This window comes from Phalacrocorax aristotelis, chromosome 5, assembly GCF_949628215.1.
Source record: "Phalacrocorax aristotelis chromosome 5, bGulAri2.1, whole genome shotgun sequence".
Classification (NCBI taxonomy): Eukaryota; Metazoa; Chordata; class Aves; order Suliformes; family Phalacrocoracidae; genus Phalacrocorax; species Phalacrocorax aristotelis.
In genome coordinates, this window is record NC_134280.1 from 26,988,603 (window position 1) to 27,009,919 (window position 21,317).

Genomic DNA, 21,317 nt, shown 5'->3' on the forward strand with positions numbered 1-21,317 from the left:
CAAAAGACAACAAGCTGTTTGAAAAACCCTAAAACTTCCGTGACTAAAACATTGTGCAATATACTCATATACCTATTGATGTTTTACTTGTAAGCAACCTGAACTTATTCTTTGCTTCTCTCCCCAAATAGAATTTTTTAAGCAGTCTCAACTACAAAAAAATTGGATCATTTAATTGTGTTTTAAAAACATTTATACACTAATAAGCAGTCTTTAGTTATGCCACTTGTCCTCTGTTTCCAGAAGAGGTACTTGAAGGGATACATAGGCAAGCATTTACCTGAGGGGTTTCTCTCCTTTTCAAATCAGTGGCAGAACAAAACAAAACAAAGCTATGATAAAGATCAACCTCTGGATCTTAAGTGAAAAAAAAGTAGTTAACTAAGCTAGGACCAAGAACTGTCACTATAAGCTTGCAGGGTAACACGCAGAACTTAACAATGGTTTTACAGCAAGGTCTGGATGACAGGATATTCAAGTCATCATTCACCACATTTAAACAGCATCTTAACTTTAAAGATCTGAGTTGATTACTAACTTCATTAAGACTTCATATATTTTTAGACTCAGTGCAAACTTAAGCACTACAAGCTACAAAGATTAGCCACATAGTAAAGAAAGAAAGAGGATGAAGCTGTTTTACTTTGGGGAATGCTACCTTTGTAAGCTTAGGAGTTTCATTAGAATGGCTCATTAATCTACATAGCAATTAAGTGCACAGTCATTAAAAAGACATTACCAAGGATATCCCAAGAAAGGAGTGAGGAAATACACATTATAAAAAAACCCAACCCCAAAGCCAGATATACAGAATAAAAGATAGAAGGACATACGCAAGCCTTAGTAGATATCCCTTAGTTTATTGGTATGTGTGTTTCTAATTCAGTCAGACAGTATCACATTTGAAACAAACATTTATGTAAAATTCATTTGGTACTGAAAGGCAAATAAAAACCAATAAAAAGATCCCTTCCATCACTGGGAAAGAAGGCAGCCTGGAACAGAATGCCTTTGAAATCACCTTGGGATACTTAGAAGGTAGTCTAGTGTGACACTCAGCTCGTCCATACTTGTCTGTTCAAGGCATAACGGAATTGTCAGAATGAGGCCACTTCTTCTGTCCTTCCCTCCTATTAGAGGGGGGGAAAAGTCATTAGAAAGGCATTGTAATGGCTTTAAGGTAAAACATTCTTTGTAGTTACACAGTTTCAAAACAGATCATAAAAGTAATTTTTAAAGTTACTGTAAAAAAATCACAATTGACATTTCACCTCTCAGCTGTAAGGATTCATTCACCACATTGATATTCAAGGCATCACCAAAGCTTCAGAACATAGACCACATCTGTAGCTGTCATAGTCTTTCATCTAGTACTTTCAACATAAACACTACAAATCAATTTTTCCAGAAGCATTACTTTTGCACATCTAGATTACATTTTTTAAAAAATATATCCTAGAACTTCTACACTACCAGCCTGTCAGAAACCTGGTAAAATTCCAAGGTGAGCATGTACCCAGCAGCTCCAACGGGAACACAACACCTTCTAGAAACATCAACTACACAAAGGAGGACCTGTACCCCACAGGCTGCGCATGGCAGATACTCTAAATTGGTATTTCATTCAAACACATAAGATTGTAAATAGGTCTGGAAAACACCTAACAGTTACCTCACAATTAAGATAAATATTTCCAACCAGTTGCTTTAATCTTGATATGCATTTTCATGTCCTACTGGTAAGAGTTATACAAACAAATCAGCAAAACAAAAAAATATTGAAAGAGCTGGCCTCACATTTATGTGTCCATTATGAGACCCAGTAAGATCAAGTGTTAGGTGATGCTGATGCGCTCCATTCAAGTAGATGTTCGACAACTGTGTTTTGGGTTGGTTTTGACTACACAGACTCAAGAAAGTCTCTGGAAATGTACAGTTTTAAAAAAAAAACAAGACAACAAAAAGGATCTTTAAAGAAAGCTGAAAGTTTCTCTTCTTGTCTGTCTTCTAAAAGATTGACTTTTGAGTTACGCAGGTATGAACCAGTTACCAAAATTAATCTGGACTAGGTTCTTACTCATAGCTTAAACTGGAACTGAAGCCAAATCCACTGAATGCAACAAGATCACCTGAAAAATCAATACTGAAACAGCTCTCTGAAAGGGTCAATCCGCAAATGCTGTAGAGCTAGGCAAATCAGGTGTATACCTGACTTCTATTATCACATCTCCAAGTACAGGGGTATCACTGGTGACCTTTTGAAGGCAGAAGGCCTTAGGACCAGAACATTTGCCTCTAAACGGCTGTTAACTCAGAGGATTAAGTAAAAAGGACAAAGGTAGCTGTGACACCTCTTTCCACTTAATTTGAGCAACTCGTATTATTCATGTATTCACTATTTTGAGCAAACAAGCTTACCTATATTTTCCTCTCTGCCCTTGAATTTTTTAATGTCTACAACCAAAAAGAAAAGATCTTAGTTTCAAAACCCAATCAAATATTTTGGTGGGGTTTTTTTAGTGGGGGAACAGGAAGGGAAGTACAAGAAGTGGAGAGGGAATTTGCACATGAAGTGAAGAACATTAATGAATCCAAACATACTTGAGAAGGATATAGCAACTGAGTTTATCGCTTATTAAACCACAACTTCAGCCATCTTAAAGTTTGGGGGTGTTTTTGTTAATCCTTGAGTATTTTTTTTTTAAACTAATAGCCATCTCTACATTAAGCCAGTTTCAAAGTAAGTTTTCTACAATCTGGAGTAGCAGAAAGATTTTTCCATTTTATTCAATATTATTTTTTAGAATAAGTTCTAATACTAGCTATTTTATTAAAAAATACCACAGAGGTATTTAAGTACTTGTAGGAAGCAGTTGCTAAACAATTTTTTCCATATTTTAGAAAAACTGTACAAAGATAACGATAATCCCAGCTTCACTTGGGGTGAAAAAGCAGCAAAGTAAGTTTCCGTAACCTGAAAAAGAACACCTTTGTTTTCAAATTAGGTGTGTTATTCACGTGGTTAAAGCCATTAAGTCATGCTTTTGCTTCATAAAGTTACTTAATGTTGGTAGAACTTAAGTTCTACCTAATCAGTAAGAACAACTTTTTACAGAATAGCAACAACTGTGCAGAAATAAGACAAAGCACACAGCACAGTAATGCTTACAGATGCATAGATGTACACTGACATAATTTGATAAGAATTCCCCCCATCCACTAGAGATGCAGGCAAGATAAAAAACCCCACTGTTTGTTTACATAATATATGTTGGCATCTTAACTGCAATAGTTTTTTTCCTTGTTTCCAAAGCTGTGCAAACTCCCCAAAGAGTATTAAAGATCCACTGATACACACACACTCTCCACATCTTCATAAAGGACGTTCTGCTTTAAACGGGCCATTGCAATAGTGTTCCCCTCCTTTTCTCTTTTTTGGGGTAGAATTGTTGCTGGAAAACAGCAATGCACATTTTAATAACTATATTTCTAAACAGAAGAATTGAAGAGTGGTGCTATATGAGAACGGACAAACGGATAGATCCTTTGCACCAAAACTAAGAGGGAGGCACAGTTTGAAGTAAACATTATTTACATTTTGTCCACCCTTCTGTTTCCGAATGGCAGAAAGCCTGAAAATTGGGGTGGGGAAGCAGAAGAAAAAGGAAAGAAAAATACCTCAGCTGGACATTTGCTCTCATCTGTACACTTGGAGTGAAAAAAATTTCTCTCCACTTGCTACTCTGCTTAGTGAGCATACATTAAATCCAACAAATAAGAAGAAAACTAAGTTTGCGGATGTAAGTTACTAGTTCAGAAGCCATATTGATTCAATGGTAGCTTGTTAGCTACCATCTCTCAGCAAGAATAAAGCATTAAAATGAGTAAAGAAGCCTTTCCTTACATGTTATGGGGTCGTTTGGTCTTTCCATATCCATAAGAAAATCCTCAGAGAAGGGAGGGTAGCAGTTTTTAGGAATATAGAAAATAAATTTGTTGAAACTAAAATTTGCAACAGCCAAGTTCAAAAATGGGTTAAGTGCTGTAAAATGGAGGAACTATGAAAAATTACTGGAGCAGAGAAGCAAGGGAACACTGTCACAAGTATTAATAAAAATAAGAGACACAGACTGGACAGAATTTGGTGATCAAACTGAGAGAGCCTGAAATAGGAAAAGTGAGAACAAGAGGTTATAAAGGTATTTTGACAGAGAACAGTAGAAGGGTCGCCTTGAAGCAGCTTTCAGGGTGCAATACTCCATGAGCCACGGTAGCAGCACAGGACTCTATCGGGTAATATATTTGTAAGAATTGTATCTAACACTCCTTCTCCTCCCTATCCATAAACTCCTGAGTGAACACTGAAGCTGTTCATTTTAATGAATATATACATGGGTGGGGAAGGAAGGGTTTGCAGAAATACACGTTTTCTTATATTTATAGCAAGTTAGTCTTACTATAGCCGATTCGTAACTGGAAGGGACTTGTTCTGTTCAAAGTTACTGCTGGATTCATAAGATAGACAAACGCCAGCCCCAACAAAAGTAGTTAACTATTAATAGCAGCTCATGTTTTGTTTACACAGACTTGAAAGACTCCAGTGTTGAACAGGGTCTAGCTAATGGAAGTTTAGAATTGGCACTTGAAGCCAACTCACACAAGACACCAGACACAGAAATTCTTGCTTTTATACCTGGATTTAAACAGCATTTGCTGAGCTGACTAAAAAAACCACAAACTAATCCCAAAAACTATAATCCCTTGACATTTCACAAAAAGACTGCAATAATTATTCAGTTTCATGACAAGTCATCTTGTGTTACAACTGATGGGTTTTTCCCCCAGCTTGTAAACACTACTAGAAAAGATTCAAGCATCTGTATTCTGTCTGCACAGTGATTTTTGTGCAGCTTTCTTGCACTGAAGTATATACACATCAGGTAAATATTCTGCCAACCTGCCATAGCACAAAGAGAACAAGGTAGGAGTTATCACTGATTCATGAAAAATGATGGCCAGTCATTTATGTAATAGATAACTGGTACACCTTTATCCATATAAGAATAACTGCATTTTTAGAGGAAATACCAAAAAAACCTGAATGGGGCTTTAAAGGACTATTACTTAAAGTTACCAGTTAAGAAGTGCTGGCTGTCATAGATGTAGTCTAACATTTCCCCATAAAAACCCATAAACAATAAGAATTATTTAATTCAACAGTCAATTAAGTTGTTCTTTGATCTTGATTTTATTATTTGTGTCTCTTATCTAAAAACTAAAGTTAGTACAAATACTTACCACCACCTTCAGAAACCAGAAAAATAAAATCAGGGGGAATGAACCTGATGTGTGTTGTAACTCAGAAGTGGTATAGTTTACAAACTGAAAATACATTTAGGGAAAGCAATCAAGAGCATCACAAGAACTTTCTTTTATTCATTTTGCACCAAAGTGGTTGTTGGAGTTTTTTCCTGAGTCAGTAGCTTGCCTTTTTTCCCCCCTATTTGTAATGACCTACCAACATGGAAGTTACACTGCCATGGATTTCAAATCTGATGAGACACTGCTCCATTAGAAGCCACTCTGGTTTGCTTCCAGAAAAAGAAGGCAAGGCCAACATTATTTGTACCAATTTAACTAAAAAATTACAAGAGACTTCAACATATAAATACTGGAGAATGTTTTCCTAAAATACGATTTTTCTGATTATTTGCTTTTAATCATTAATATGTTTTTATTTATGAAACTATATGGAATAAAATTGGTTTAAAGAGACACGATGAACTGATTTCTCTGTCAGGTTCCTTTACTTATGCCGAAGAATGCTTAAAAGAACTACTGCATGAATCTTTATCATTCAGTAAATTAAAGCATCCATTAATACTATGCAATTCCAAAAAGGTCAAACCTACTTAGAAATATGTAGGTTCAAAAAGGTTCCTAGCATTTAAACTGCCACTCAATAAATTACTTTCCACTAAGAACATCTATATTTTGAAATGGATCAGGCAGCTTTAACAGCAAATTGAAAATGCACTCTACTTAATGACAACTTCCCCTTGCAATACAATGCTGAACCATCAACATGCTCTGCCTCTGCTGTTACTATGCAAGAAATTGCCTGCTGTCCCAGGCTTTAATGTAAGTTGAGTTTGGAGGGGGCAGGGATTGATTGTTTGTTTTTAAAGAAGAATTGTTGGATTTGCAATTGACAGTGGGCAAATTTAAAGCAAAACAAATTCTATTAACAAAAGGAACAGGTTTTACTTCTCAAGTGACTGAAGCAGGCTAAACTAGACTAGCTAAAGTAAACTATACCAGAAGAATATTTATTTATGGCAACACTTGTCAATTTGTGAAGTTGAGAAGTGTTCTGCAAGTTATCTACCTACCATAGACAATCAAACACCAAGAACTAACACAGCTATCTATGGCAGCAGTGAAATCAGCAAGAGAATGTAATTCATCATTTTAAGTATTCCCTTCTGTTTTACTCTGGCATGTGGAGGAGAGAAAATTACCTTCAACCCAAGATTCATGAAGTTTTAATAAATACAACGATAATTCCAGCCTTGCCTGAATTAACTACTTGGCAATAATCAAAATGTTGCAACCCATGGCTAATTCTGCTTCCATTCATGTCTATGTTGGAGAAAAGACAGGGGTGAAAAGAAATAAAAACTTTCTAAAGAAAATCCTGAAAATATTCAGTCTGTATTTCTAAAACCACATTCAAAAACTGGAAAGGATTAATCTTGGATGTCTGCTAAATCATCATTATTTTATATATGGTCTGAAACCTCATGACATCAACTTTGTGGGTTGAATTACAGGCAACAGCAAAAACAAGTGCTAAATGCCAACAGCAATAGCTTGGCTCCTAGATTAAGTTTCAGAGATCTTTTTGAAATGTGACAAAGTGCTAACCAACAATGTATTTCTGTTTAAGACATCCAGTGAACACAAGTAACCAACCTAAAAATCCCATCCAAATTACGCAGGGAGGAACCAACTGAGGAAAACAGAAACCGTACCTGAAAGAAAAGCCAATTTTTTCTTCAGAATGGGTAATATTACTGAAGCTTCCATTCTACTTCAGATAATTTTCACAGCTCTGAAACACAAGAAGTTCAAGTTGTCAAGCACAGGAAATCAATTACGTTTCACTAGAATGAGCACTGGTCAAAACACTTCTGTACTCTTCTGAAGGAAGCACGGAACACTGTAACCAAAATCCAAAGTATTTCAAAAGGCGAAGAAAAAACATCATAAGCCTTTTTCCATATAAAAAATGACAGATTTCTTCCTCTTGTTGTTAAAAAAAGTCAAAGCAGAATCTCAACCAGGGAGACCAAGATAATTTTATACAAAAGCCCTATTTCCCAACTGCATTAAACTACAATTAATTTACAGGTAGATCATCTGTTTGCTTGGTCATTCAGATATAAAATAAGTGTAAATAAAATTATACTTTTGCATAGTCTGTCCCATATTACCAGCAATATAATAATTATTTAAATACATTATGCTGCATTTTTATCAGGACACTGCCATTGGTAGGTCTTCAAAGAAAAACATCCAACAGCCAGAATAAAAGCATGTCTAACCTACAGCTGGAAATGTTTCTGTTCCTTTTGTCCCCAGCTCCCTTCTTACCCTCATCCCATTTTTATTGCATTATGAACTGCAATTCACTGTGATTAAGCTTCTGTGTTACATTGCCAATCAACAGGACACCTGAACTGCAACCTCCTCTTCCAGCCTACACAAAGTAGCAACTGGCATCTCCTTGTAAGTCTGAGTTCAAACTTACATAAATTATTCTATATAATAATGAAAAAATCTAACTCTGCACAGAAATATGTAATTCAAGATATGGACCAGTATCCAGTCAAAATAAAAAAAAAAAAAAAACATCTATTTTCAGGCACATGGTTTCACACAGCAACCTGGAGATCTCCATCCAGATACTTCAGCATTCATGCACACAAATAGAACTTTTTTCCCCTGAGGAAGGGAAGTTAACTGAAACAAAACTATAAATGATCTAGGAGAAAGGAGGAAAGGAAAAAAAAAAAAACCACAAAACACCAAAGCACTCCAAACAGATCCTGAAGTAAAACAGAATAGTTATTCCTTTTCTTTTTTTTTTTAAAAAAACGAGCTTTATTACAAAAAGAGAAGAACAATTATTTTTATTGTGAAATAGAAATAACATTTCAACAACTTTTTACTGTCCCTCTATGTTCCAATGTGTAATGCTTCACAATGTTCGTTCCCACCCCTTATCCCAAAATCTCCATAGTTAACTGTCATTTTTGTCAATTATATAAAATACACATTTCCCATACTAAGGAAGGAAACAAACAAACTTCAGTTCTTTCAGGAAACTGAGTCCCAAGACAGCTTGCACTTTAAGCAATTACTCAAATAAGCATCCTATTAAAGCTTCCTGTATGCTTCAGACAAGAGTTTGTAAGTCATTTGTTGCATAAAACACAAAACTCAAGGATGACTCAGACAGTCATTTTTGTCCCTCAAACACCATGCTCAAACCACCCTGTGTAAGCTATTTAATTTTGGCAGTGTTCTTTTTTTCTTAAAATGTGGAGCATGTACCTGGTAATGATTTTTCCCTCTCCTCCCCAAGTTATATTTCAAAATTATTATAAATGGCTCATTATTATAATCAAGGAAGAAAGCCCAAATCTACACACACCCTTCATTATTTCATACTTTCACGTATGAACAGAAGTTTGCATCAATTTATTGACTGTAGGGAGCATGTTTCTTTGCTGTTGTGAAAAGGCCTATTTATTTAATATGAAATCACTGCCTGGCTTTCTGCCACAGTAGTGCCACTGTCCATGGATGAAAATAGTTCTTTTGTTCAGTATTTCCTGGAACCAAAGGAAAGTCTCTGTTCTTTCAGAGTGGAGGGAGGTGAGTCAAAAATTGCCAATAATTTCAACTACCTAGCCTTTGTTCCAGCAACCCCTGAAGTTTTCAGTTACCTCTCTCTTGTAAGAGCCTTGATGTTCTCCATCCATTAGAAAACTCTCATCAGAGCAGGCTATCAGAACACATCAGAAAAAAATCTTCAGGTTTAAAAATAAGGTGTAACACCCCTCTCTAACACTCCAGAGAATCTTGGGATGAATTAAACTAAAAGTCTTTTTTTGATATTGAAAAGTGAAAATTTCAAGAGGGCTGGCATCTATTTTCCCCTGGGAGCTGTCAACGGTGCTTTAAAAAGGGACACTACTAGAAAGCAGATAAGTATATGTAGACCTACAAATAAAATGTAAAGTCTTTTTAACTTGTTTGGAGGAAGACAAAATGTCAGGCTCAAACTGGTCATCAAGCTCTCAATTTAGAATAAGGAAAGAATGATGTGTTGCTCAATGTCATACCACTATTTAGCTGAAAGAAACAGATCCAGTGTCTCTTCACCAATTAAAAAAAGTCATTTGGACTCATTAAATAAAAAAAAGAAAGCCACAGAAGAAAAACAAAGGCACTGAAGACAACAGATTTCACTTGACTAAAGTGAAATACTTCAAGAAGCTGCATTTTGTCATTTCCAAAACAAAAGACAACTTATATGCTTAAATTTTACAGATAGGAAACAAGTTAAAGAGGTTAAATCCGTTTGCTGGATTTCAGAAACAACCTAGAGTGCTGCATGCGCACCTGCAATCTACTCTGCCAATTAAAATACCATATGCCAGATTGTAAGACTTGTGTACACAGGAAACATTGTAGATAGAAGCACCATATTGAAGAACCTCACTGAACTGGTTTAGAATGACCTGGGCTTTCAGGTCCTTAAATCAATACAGCAATGTTAATCTCCAACAACGTATTCATTCTTTTGAGGGTTTCCACAGAAAAGTGGCAACAATAAATCCACATAATATTTGTATTTAAAACCTAAACTAGAAAACTCTTGAACCCTGCCCCCACCACCAAGCAGAAACTAATACTACTTGTGGAGAAAATTCTCTTAAATACAAACTTAAATTAAATAGGTGTACATCTGGGGGAAGATGGGAGGATGGGAGTAAACAAATAGTAAAAAAACTTTACAGAACAGACAAAAATGCAAACAATATTTCAGGTTGCACTCCAATGTGAAATCAAATCATGACTTGGTAGGCTGCATCCCCGATCATATCCAGGCTCTGGAAAGCCTGTAAGTTACATTGGTTTATCCACTACAGTTTAAAATTCTAGAAATTATTTTAAACAAACAAAAAACAATAGATGACTGGAAGTAAGATGCCCTGAAGACATCAGAAAGAATCTGCTGTGCAATTAGCAGTTAGCAGGTGTTTTCTTTCTAAGCAACCCAGTGAGAACCACTGGTCAAAAACATTGACAATCAAAACAAATTCAGGCTCGATGAGAATTAGTATAAACACGTTTACCCAAATTCATTAGATCTGAACCATTCAATACTCTCAGTACATGGTGCAAGGTCTTTAAATGGGTTAGTCTGTTCACAAGCATCTATTGCAAGTTTCAGAGCATGAGTACTTTATTCCCTCATCATGTATGAAGAAAAAGAGCGTAGCTGTTCTGTTAAACGCAGGACTAAAAGTTGGGGGGGAAAAAAAAATCTGTTTTTGTTTCCTTGTTCTGCTATGAAATATACATATGGCTTTCAGTAAGTCATTTATCCCTTTTAGCCTTCATTCAGTCCCTCCATCTGTAAAGTGGAGATGTTACATATTAATTCCCTTTTTACAAGAGTATTGTGATGTTTAATTCATTAATGTTTTTGAAGACTTGAAATATTAGAAGGAGCACCATAGATCTGCCTATAAATAACCAAGAAGCAGATGGACAGCTACATTCAAAACTGTAGCAGCTTGCATGTCCAGGCACAAACAATAGCACAAATAACAACAGACATTCTGAAGGGGTGTGGGGGGAGGGGGTGTGGGGGCGTGCGTGTGGAAAGCCTCAATCATATAGGATGAAATTCTTTTTTTCCTTTTAAAAATCAGCTTCCAAATTGCAGACCTTCAGAATTAACAGCTTCATTCCCTGAAGGCAGCATGCAAGTTTTTTCAGATGCAAGGTTTTTCAGATGCTAACTTCAACCCACAAAGCGTTACCCCACTCTTTCCCTGGATCAGCTTTTCAAAAAAAAGTTCATCTGTCCCACACAGAAATAAAAATCCACATGCAAAAGACAGGGAAAGCTGAATATCACTATTATTTATGTAGATTATTATTTCATCTTCCTTTAAAGCTACATTAAAGCTGTGGGAGAGATGACATCCTAAGCGGCACAAAGAAAGAACACAAACGAAGATGTCTCCAGGGCTCATAGCCCAGGGTAATTTGAGAAGCACACCAAACCTGCCCAAAAAATAGAAAAAAGGCTGTAGGCATTCATTCATTAATTCTGTCTTCAATTAAAGAGCACATGGAACTGGGTTACTCAGCTGGACAGTTTCAAAATAACAATAAAACATGACAGATTAACATTAGCTTAGGTACTCAAACAGTGTTTCATTTTTACTCTTTAACATATTATGAGCAGCACTAATAAATTTCTATCATTAGAGCCCTTTAAGACCTCAGGAGAAAGGGTAACTCCACATATTTGAGGAAGAACAGATCAAAGTTTGTTTTTTCAACCATTTTGTTCTGCTACGATTATTTTCTTTCTGACTATTTGTAAAAACTATCCACAAAAAGGGGCATACTGAAGTTATGTTGCACCCACAGAAAATATTCCTGATCTTCCATAACTTGTTAATTTACACTAAAGCATTAAGAATATAAAAACCATAGACTCAGTAGATTTCATCAAATATGTAGGCTCGTTTAATTTCAAAGCAAAATGCAACCACACAATGTCAGTTCCATTACACATTCAGTTAGTACTTTAACCCAGCAACTTGTGACAGCAGATGAATGGACAGATTGAAAACATGCTCTACTTTTGGTTAAGCCTAGGGTTAACAGTTTGCTAGACCATGATCCAAAAGCACATTCTCACAGCCATACCAGATTTAAGCTTGGAAAAACTCGTTCAGAAATAAAAACATTTCTTCTGCCCCATTTTCCCCTGGAGGTTCAAGGCTTACCTTGTACACTTTGTCTTCTACATATATGTAGCTATAGGTAACTATAGACTTTAGAAGAGTTGTCTGTTAACTACTTCCTCCATTTAACCCATCTTTCATATTTGTTTCTTACCCTCTACCCCCCTCCCTCAGCATTTTGTGAGAAGTGAAGGATGAGTGGCAAAAAGAAGTGATGAGCAATATAATGAATAGTGAACCAGCAGACGGAGAACAAGTGAATAAGAGAGCTTATGCCATCCAAGAAGAAAAAGTCATTGTGCTCGTAAGTTTTAACTTTGATCTCAATCAACTATTCATTTCACAGAATGGTAGAGCTTTTCCTCAGGCTTAGAGCAAGTGTCAGGGGAAAGAAAAGAAGGAAGAGTGTCAAGCACAGAAACAATATAACTAAGTATGCACAATACCATCTGCACATACAGCTGTGAAACACAATACCAACACCTCAGCCTTTTCAAGCACAGGATACTGTGCAGCAATTAGCACACTCTCAAAGAATAGCACTTTGAATCCAAAGGCCATATCCACAGACAGCAGTCTTGCTCCAACGCAAAGGAAAACATGCAGAAGTTCATGACGATGCTACAACACTTGACATACAAAATGATAGCTTGCAAGTTTTCTCTACACTTTCCAGCCCCAGACCAAGCCAGAGACATACAGTATATGTTAAATTACTGCAGTTTTCGGTCTTCTTTGATCTAGAATAGTAGAGAAAAGTCACAGGTTTTGGGTACATCTCAACATTTCCTTTTCTGCCACGTTTACAGAGACTCACCCCATGTTTACCTTCCTGCAGAACCCTATAGCTTGCCCTTGTAGGACATTACCACAGGCAACAGAAGACACTGGTCTACCTTACACCCTCCCTTGCAACAGGCAGCCTAAACAGCAGAAGTTGCAGTCATCTGGTATAGTCCCAACTCACTTCACAGCATCACATAACCACAGAATATGCAGAATGATGCATTTTGGGAGGTTGCTTCTTCCACTACTTTCTACATAGTAATAGGTCAATTGAAATGCTGAGTTCAAAGCATAGCACAGACATTTTCTCTTCATCATCACACTTCCCTAAGAACCATAAAAAATAAATATCAGGTTCAGCTCCTAAAATTTTACTTAGAGGTCATGTGACAAATCAGACAGACTGTAAATTCTCCCACAGAAATAGTTTGAGTCACAGGTTGGGGGAAGAAAAATAATCAATGAATAAAGTAATAAAACTATATACTACTATTCTAGCTCTCTCTACTCAAAAAACCCAAGCAAGTCATAAAAGCTTGCAAGAATGAGCTGGGGGAAACAAGCACCTTATCACTGGTTCTTTGAGAAACTGTCCAAAACCAGTTTGTGACAAAAGATCAGAGGACTCTTATGACTTCAGTACTTCATAAAACTAAGTCAGTGGGAAGAAAGAGATTGGACAATTCCAGGCCATAAGCAGCTGAGTCAAAAGACAAACAACTGCATCAATGAGTGCAACTGTTGGCAGTCTGAAGCAAATGAAAAATAAGTTTCCTCTGGGGTGCAAGATTAGAACTTCTTGTTCCTTTTGCAACATTTATATAAGAAAACAATCTAAAACCTCGTAACAATACAAACCCTTGGCATTGGTTACAATTGCATGTGGCTCAGGCCCTCAGAATCACTTCTCAGCCCAATTTAGTGACACTACAACCAAACGGAAACAGAAAAAAATGCTCTTCTAAACTGAAAGCCACATAGAATGGCAGGGGGGTATGAAAGGGCAAGAGATTGTTTGAGAGGAAAGGTAGGGTGGGGTGCACAGGCATAAACATAGCAGACACAAAAGCAGTCATGCTTTTCAGGTGGAGAAAACTAACCCAAAACAAAAGAAAACAAATGAGAGGCTAATGAAAACTGCTTACAAATCTCTGGAACTTTGGGTTTGATACCTGACCAAAAAAATTCCCAGCTCAAGAGTAAGATTTTTGTGTGGACCTTGGAACATCCTGAACAACAATTTCCTCTGTATTTTTGAAACAAAACAAAAAAGAAAACCCTGAAAAATTATGGTAGCAGCTTCCCCCCTCCTCACTGCACAAGGTAGATGCAACAAGGATAATGATAAAAGGTCCTTCCTAAGGAATAAATAGGTAATTTGAGAACTTCACTTATCTTAACCAAACATGAAAGTAGAAGAGACTGAAAAATGCCAGATCTGGTATATGCCAGACCTTGTTAATTCACATTTTTAAGTTTCAAAATATTTCAGAATTACATCAATTCATTTCTATGTAAAATAAAAATAATTATCTATGCTGTCCTTGAACTACTTTGTGCAAGAGAAATAAAACTTTAACTTACACAGATGTCTTGAGTGTTTGTGCTCATGTTAAAAAGTTCTGAACATTTCAACTGCAAACCACAAATTGCATTGGCCACAGTAACCAAAGCACCTCTCCTGCTCTCCCACTCCCTCAGAACAAAACATATAGCATTCAACTATCATAAATAGTCACATGCTTCAGAGAATATAAAATCAGGCTCTCTAAACTGCTACCTGGAGTATCTTGCATAGATGTAACACTCATACATTTTCCACTGATACTATTTTCTAGGGCCAAATTAGAATGCAACATGAAAGAATTAGCACACACTATGCTAGCAGAGAGAAAACAGACAGCCACAACCCACACTGAGGGTATACCGATTAGAAAGAAACCATTGCTTTTACTAACACCTCAAAGTATATAAGCCATGGCACCTTTTGTCTACATATTACATGTCCCTCTCCCTTAACAAGGGACATTTATTTTTTCAAGTTCAGCTGTACATATCATTTAGTGACTAAAACATCAAGTTAACATCAAAACTATTTACCTCCTTCTTCCAACACTTTTTTTTTCTCCCCCCTTCTGGCCTTACTTAGTCTGGTCAACATTTATCCTTCATCATATCTCTCTAAGAACACATCTCAAATTCAACTCTGCTAACACAGTAGGAGTTTAGCTTGTCTCTGAATTCTCACATGCCTACTGCATCTATCTCCCTTGAATCACTGATTTTGCAAAGCCCTAAGTCATACCTTCATCTCCTCTTAACTATTGTAATTTCCTTCTTAATGGGTTCTTTATGTCCCAGCGTTCCAAACTTCAGCTTGTCCAAAATGCAGCAGCTCATCTTCTCACCTAGAAACAGGAAAACAACACTCCATATTGATTTTCACTTGCTTTCTCGTCGGGTTTAGAATCTGCTGTAAGGATATCCTCACTTCAAAATCTCTCACTCTCATTTAGTCTAAAGAGCAAAAAGCTTTGCCAGTGCAATTTTCTATTTGCTCACTCAAGGTGCACGAGTCTCTCATCTCTCTTCTGTGCACAAGCTTATCAATCCCAGAGCAGCAACAATCTACCTCAATGCTTTTAAAACTTCTTTCCTTACTCGAACCCACAACCACAGCTCCCTCTCTACATCAGAATTCACATATCTCCAAAGTTATGCTTAAACATCCTCCAATACCTTTGCAGACACTAATGCTATGTGAGACACACTAACACAAGCTGCGCTATTATACAGTATCTAAGCCAAACTACGTAACACAACTTTAGTATCAGAAGCCTTGGTTATGTTATAGCACCTTTTAAAGATTTTTAAAAGTCACAAGATGAAAACAAAGTAAAGTAGGTAAGTTAAAGGAAGCAGGAGTTACGGCCTCAATAAGTTTGTGCAAAACCAGCTGCAAAAATACTGTTCTATGCAGTGTATTCATCAGTGTCAATGCTTCATAAGAACCAAATATATTGTGTGAAATTTTTAAAGATCTTATTTTTGGAAAAGGTTGATCTTACTTACCATTGGTACTGGAATACAACACCGTCTGTTAGGGATACAAGTTTGAGCTTCAGATCCCAAATTCTGCAAATTTAAATGAAAAAAGTATTTGACCATATATTTAGATGTTAATACTCAATCTAAGACTTTATTTCCTTGGCAGTGGAAAACACGGGTTTATTACAAAGCTACAAAGTGGGGGAGTCAACATTTCCATTATATAGTCACAAATAGTTGTAAGCTAGGAATTCCAGTTGAGTGGAACAGCAGGAATCCCGTATTTTCTACCAAAACATATGGTAGACATCAACATTGTTTATAATTAGCAGGCAATGCTCCTGAGGCAACACCGGAAGCAGTGGGAAAGTAACAAGAACCAGAATCCTTGTAGTGAGTTTTCAGTCAGAGGTAATCTACACAGAGTTTTAAGCAAAATTGAAAAATACAACAGTGTTAGTGGGTTTTGTGAAAAGAGGAAGAAGGTATTCCTACAAATTAAGTTAATCACTGCTATAAAATTTAAAAAGCAATTTATAACTTGAATTAAAAAATGTAAATAATCCCTTCTTGTATTAGAATATGCAGAACTAAGAGGTAAGCAAACTAAAACCTCAGCAAATGCTTTAAGACTTGTATGAAACCTTGTAACTGGTCAAAATCCACCCGCCAACGAAAACCCCAAAACCCAAAAATAGTGTATACTGTGTTACAGGCAAAGCCAAGATGCTAAACACTCAGTTACTCAGATGCAGCAGTCATTACAGTAACCTCTCTCGCAACAAGTTTTTAATTTAAAAAAAACCCCACACTTATATTACCAGATGCTTTCTAGTCAGGCAAGTAAACTAGCAGACTCAAAAAGATAGAGAGAAGGCAAGAGTACACACCCATAGATCAGGAACAAGAATATCAATAGCCAAGCACTCACGATAGCTTGAGCAGACATGCAGTGGAAGTCCTGCAACATCATTTCTTACCCCTACAAGACCCTAGGGTAGGCTTTGCCTACTTTATCAGAAACTACATATTGAAGGTGTTCTGTATTTCCCCAACCGCTTATAGCAGTGGGGAATAAAGGTGGTGTTCTTCACACCCTATTCCTCAGGTCTCCTGATAGTTCTGTAGTACTGTATTGAAGTGCACCATCAATGCATCTAGTCTCTTCCATAAAAGTACCTCCAGTTCCCCTCCCTACTACCACTCCCAAGAAGCAGCCAACTGCAACTGAGCCGACCTTCACCTGACTCCTTAATTTCACTACTGGAAAATCAGAAAACCATGTACCTTTCCCATTTACATAAGCATTACTGAGAAATGTAATTCCACAGCCAATTTAGAATTACAGCCTACAACCCCACGAGACATCATGGCACTGCTTCTTGTACAAAATTTTAAAATACATATTTTTTCTTATTTTTTCTTCATTTTTGTTTCTAGGAAGACTGATGTCAAAGATAATCTAAACTGCAAATAAAGTATCATCTATCAGCATACTACTTTAGGAAAAACAGGTGCCTGCGGTGATTTTATGGGATTCTTTAAGCAGCAATCTATGATGTAAAGAATTGTGAAAAATCCTAAAAATCCATCACTAAAAGAACATGATTGGTCCTAGTTTTGGTGAGGTTTCTTGGTTTGTTTTTTTAGCTAGTTTTGGTTTTTCCCCTCTGACAAAGCAAAGCATGATCAGCACCTTACCGGCTAGCAGTAGGCCTCGCTGACCAAGCTTCAGTTCTATTCTGTAGTCCACCTTCCCCCTTTTATCCTTCTTAAGTTTCTGCTTGGTATAGACAGTAGGACTCGGACTATAAAAACCCACAATCAGAAAAATGAAAGCCCTTATTAGCATGGAAGTTCATCACCAGCAGTATTCCTACAGTGTAATAACAGCATTATTTACTATACACTGAATCTTAGCAGACAATGTCACGGAATGGGGAAAGAGGAGAAAAAACCCAGCACTTCCTCATCACAGTGAATTTTAACATGTGAGCAAAGTCAACATCCAATCGTTAGGACAATGCAGACACTGCAATACTAAAAGCACAGAGGACCATTCCTTTGGGATGAAGAAAGATGAAAGAACAACTGACGAAAGCACCTACTAATATCCATCTATGTAAACCTTACCCATTTCGATCATTAAAAAAATTACAAAATTCAAAATACAAAGAGCCGTTCTCCACCAACATCATCTCCGGTCTTTAACAGTTGCTTCCATACACTCATACAAATTCTTTTTAAAAAGGGTGCTTTAGAGCACCTCGTTCCTACGACTGCCTGGCTAAAAAGCTCTGTTGGGGGGTAGCAAGGGACGCTACAGCTACGGGGAGAAATACAATATCGCTAGACAATGGAGCTGTCAAAAATCCAAGCAACGGCAACCATGGCTCTGAGCAAGCACCGCTCCAGCAGTGAATCAGCTTCCCGACCAGGCAGCGCTTCCAGAAAGCCCGGGGGCCAGGCCGTCACACGGCCGTGACTCGCCGCCGCCGCGCTGACCAGCGGCCACGCACCGGGAAAGCCCCCGCCAGAAGCCGAGCGGACCGGCGAGCCGGCTCCCGCCCCCGACCGGGGGGCTCTCCCTCGCCCGAAGCCCTCTTCCTCCTTCCCGAGCCCACCGTGGCAGCCGCACAAAGGCAGGCCCCAGCGAGGCGGCAGCGGACACCGGGAGCCCCACCACCACGGCGGCCACGTATGTAGCGGCGGCACGAACAATACCCAAACCTGTTGCGCGGGTTCCCCTGGGCTGCACCGACCGGCCGTGCCCCCGGCCCGGGAGCAGCCGGCTGGACCCACAAAAGGGCAGCGAAACGGGACGGAACCGGGGGGCGGGGGGAAGGCGGCAGCGAGCTCTGCAGTCAGCCACCAGGTACCCCGTTAGCCCGCCCGCCTGCCGCGGGGATGCGGCACCAGCCAGGGCGGCCGGGCGCAGCAGGGTTGCCCCGCCGCAAGGCCAGGCCGCCGCCCCCCGGGAGGGCCGGGAGCCAGCCGCCGCCCGACAGAGCGGGGCGCCCCACAGCTCCCACGCCGCCACCCGGCGAACAAAGCGCGGCCAGGCCGCAGAGCCCGCGCTGCGCCCGGGGCCTCCCCTCCGCGGGGCGAGGGAAAAGCTCCTCCGCGGGGCGGCTACTCACCCGGCTGCGGCGCTCCGGGTGTCTGGGCTGGGCAGACGCCGGCTGCAGGGGGGGGCGGGGCGGCGCCTAGACCCACCCGCTCCGGCCCGGCTGCAGAGGCTGCCCCAGCCGCCTCGTACCGCCTCGCTGGCCCGGCGACAGCCCCCGGGGACGGGGGCGGGGACGGCTCCGACCCGTCCCCTGTCGGCAAGGAGTCAGCGAGCTCCGGGCGCTGCCGAGCCCGCCTCCGCTCCCCTGCCCCCGCCTCAGCCCGTCCCCGCCGGCGGGGCGCGGAGCCGTTGCACCGCCCGACCCTCCCGCGGAGTCGCCGCGGAAGCTGCGCTGGGCCTGGCCTGGCTCAGCTCGGCCGAAAGACGGCAACGCGGAGCCCCGCCCCACCCCACCGGGAGACAACGCGCCGCCGCCGCTACCCCGCTAGGCCTCGGCCCCGCCAGGCACCGCCCTGCCCGGCCTGGCCCCGCCTGGGCCCCCTTCCCGCCGCCCCGGCTGCCGGTCAGACACTGAGGGGCCATCGTAAACATCCAGCGTAGGACAGGCCGAAGTCTGACCGACTTCAGGTTTTTTAGCACTAGCAGCCCTGTTAAGATAACAGTAGTCGTGCTTTACTATCGGGAGATAACAGGTGCGCGAGTGTGTGCCTTGAGTGCAAGTCAAATCAATCACAGGTGAACACCGGTCATTGATAGTGGCGCAGGCTGATGTCAGCGTCCACCGGCGCCCTTTGCCATCAGTGTTTCAGGAATCACAACACTAAGGTGTGTTTTGTTTCCCCCTGCGCTGCAGCTAATAACCAATTGTCTGTCCAAACTACTGCACAAACATCCTAAAACTTTTGTCACGCCAAGACTAAAATAACACAAGGAAAAATGTAGAAAGAAATGCTGTGAAGAAAGCCAGCCAGGACACTTGTCTCACTTTCAGTCTAACTGCCCTAGGTCAAGTTGCTGTCAGTCTTAAACCTCCTGCCAAACGCGTCGTTTTCAGGCCGCATAATGGCTTTTAAAACAAAAAATTGGCTTCTGCAAGCTCTGTCTTAACAGTAATTTTGCTCTTGTTATTTGCAGAGTGAATATAATTTACTGTATCTCATTCCAAATATGAAAACTGTCTCACATAGGCTGCAACTGCTTGGTTGCTCCCCTCATAACACAGTTTGCAAAACCACCACTGTTTGCCCCCTTTCCTGGTGGCTGCTGTTTCCTGGCTCCTAGAGTCAACATCTGCTGTAGCAATCACCCTCAGCGTCACCATTGGAGCACGGCTGTGCCACTGACCTCATTGCGGGCCTCTGCTGACTCAGAAAGCTGTCCCTCTCTCAGCAATACAACCCATTGGACATGCAAGAGCTAAAGATAAAGAATTGTCATTAAAATTTTCAGAGGAGGCCAAGGCCTGTCAGCCTCGGGATCATACCTTCTCTGTTGGGTCTTTCTTTCATGGAAGAATACTAAAAAGAGCAGCAGCAGCAAAAGAAGAGGAAGGACAAAAAAACTTCCCTAACAACCTGTAGAGATAAACAAAGATGCATGATCTTCATCAGCCTCCCACTGAAAGTAGTTGCTTTAGAGAACCATATAAAATATTTTGTACTTTATTAAAAGAGGAAAATTTTAACAATATTTTAAGTGTGCACGCTAATGTTTTAAGAATGCTTCAGATACAACTTTTAGGTCACTCTTCTACATATATGCCTATTTATTGCATACTTGTGGTCAGAAGGTAAGGCAATAAAAAGAAACTTTCACTATTCATCAACATTTACTTAAAATCCCACAGGCGGTATCTTTGTAATCTCTGACTGTAGGACAAATAGTATTTCAGAACTCTATATGAGTGAGCTGATGACCAGCACTGATGTCCATCACAAGTGAAAACTCAATGGAAGTCACTGACACATGTATCTTTAATCTTTAAAAGGTGCAAACGTAGAATCAGTAAAGGTAAAAATGCAGATGACTGCTATATGGAGTTTTTCTTTCATATTTCACACTTCTAAAAGTCTCCGTAGTGCAGACATTACATTCTGTGTACCATTCCTATCACCTAGCCTGTACAATAAATGAAAGTATACCTATCTATGACAAGATCATGTGCTTTTGGTTTGGCTTGTGGATCTCAAACTTTTCAGTACGTGTAAACTAGTTAATCCTAATAAAATTTCTTACAGTTATTTTTGAAGGAAGTGGGGAGGGGAGGGGAGGGGAAAGGAGGGAGAAGAGAGGAGAAGAGAGGAGAGAGGAGAAGAGAAGAAGGAGAGGAGAGGAGAGGAGAGGAGAGGAGA

The 21,317-nt window shown here is 39.6% G+C and overlaps 1 protein-coding gene across 24 annotated transcripts in view; it reads right to left on the reverse strand.

Annotated features, from left to right (window-relative positions):
- The window catches only part of SESTD1 (SEC14 and spectrin domain containing 1), a 60,912-nt gene extending 41,765 nt beyond the window's left edge, over nucleotides 1–19,147 (reverse strand). For 3 of the 24 annotated variants that reach the window (XM_075093613.1, XM_075093605.1, XM_075093629.1), the window contains exons 1-6: nucleotides 19,037–19,147; nucleotides 15,921–15,983; nucleotides 15,154–15,256; nucleotides 7,035–7,114; nucleotides 2,419–2,454; nucleotides 1,022–1,130 (exon numbers count right to left, since the gene is read on the reverse strand). In XM_075093613.1, coding sequence (XP_074949714.1) covers nucleotides 1,022–1,130; nucleotides 2,419–2,454; nucleotides 7,035–7,089 — 200 coding nt within the window. In that variant the 5' untranslated portion in view covers nucleotides 7,090–7,114; nucleotides 15,154–15,256; nucleotides 15,921–15,983; nucleotides 19,037–19,147. Of the gene's footprint in view, nucleotides 1–1,021; nucleotides 1,131–2,418; nucleotides 2,455–7,034; nucleotides 7,115–15,153; nucleotides 15,257–15,920; nucleotides 15,984–17,597; nucleotides 18,103–18,620; nucleotides 18,761–19,036 lie in introns of those variants that run through there. The other 21 variants (XM_075093624.1, XM_075093614.1, XM_075093630.1 and 18 more) reach the window with 16 other exon arrangements.
- Nucleotides 19,148–21,317: the final 2,170 nt, after the last annotated feature.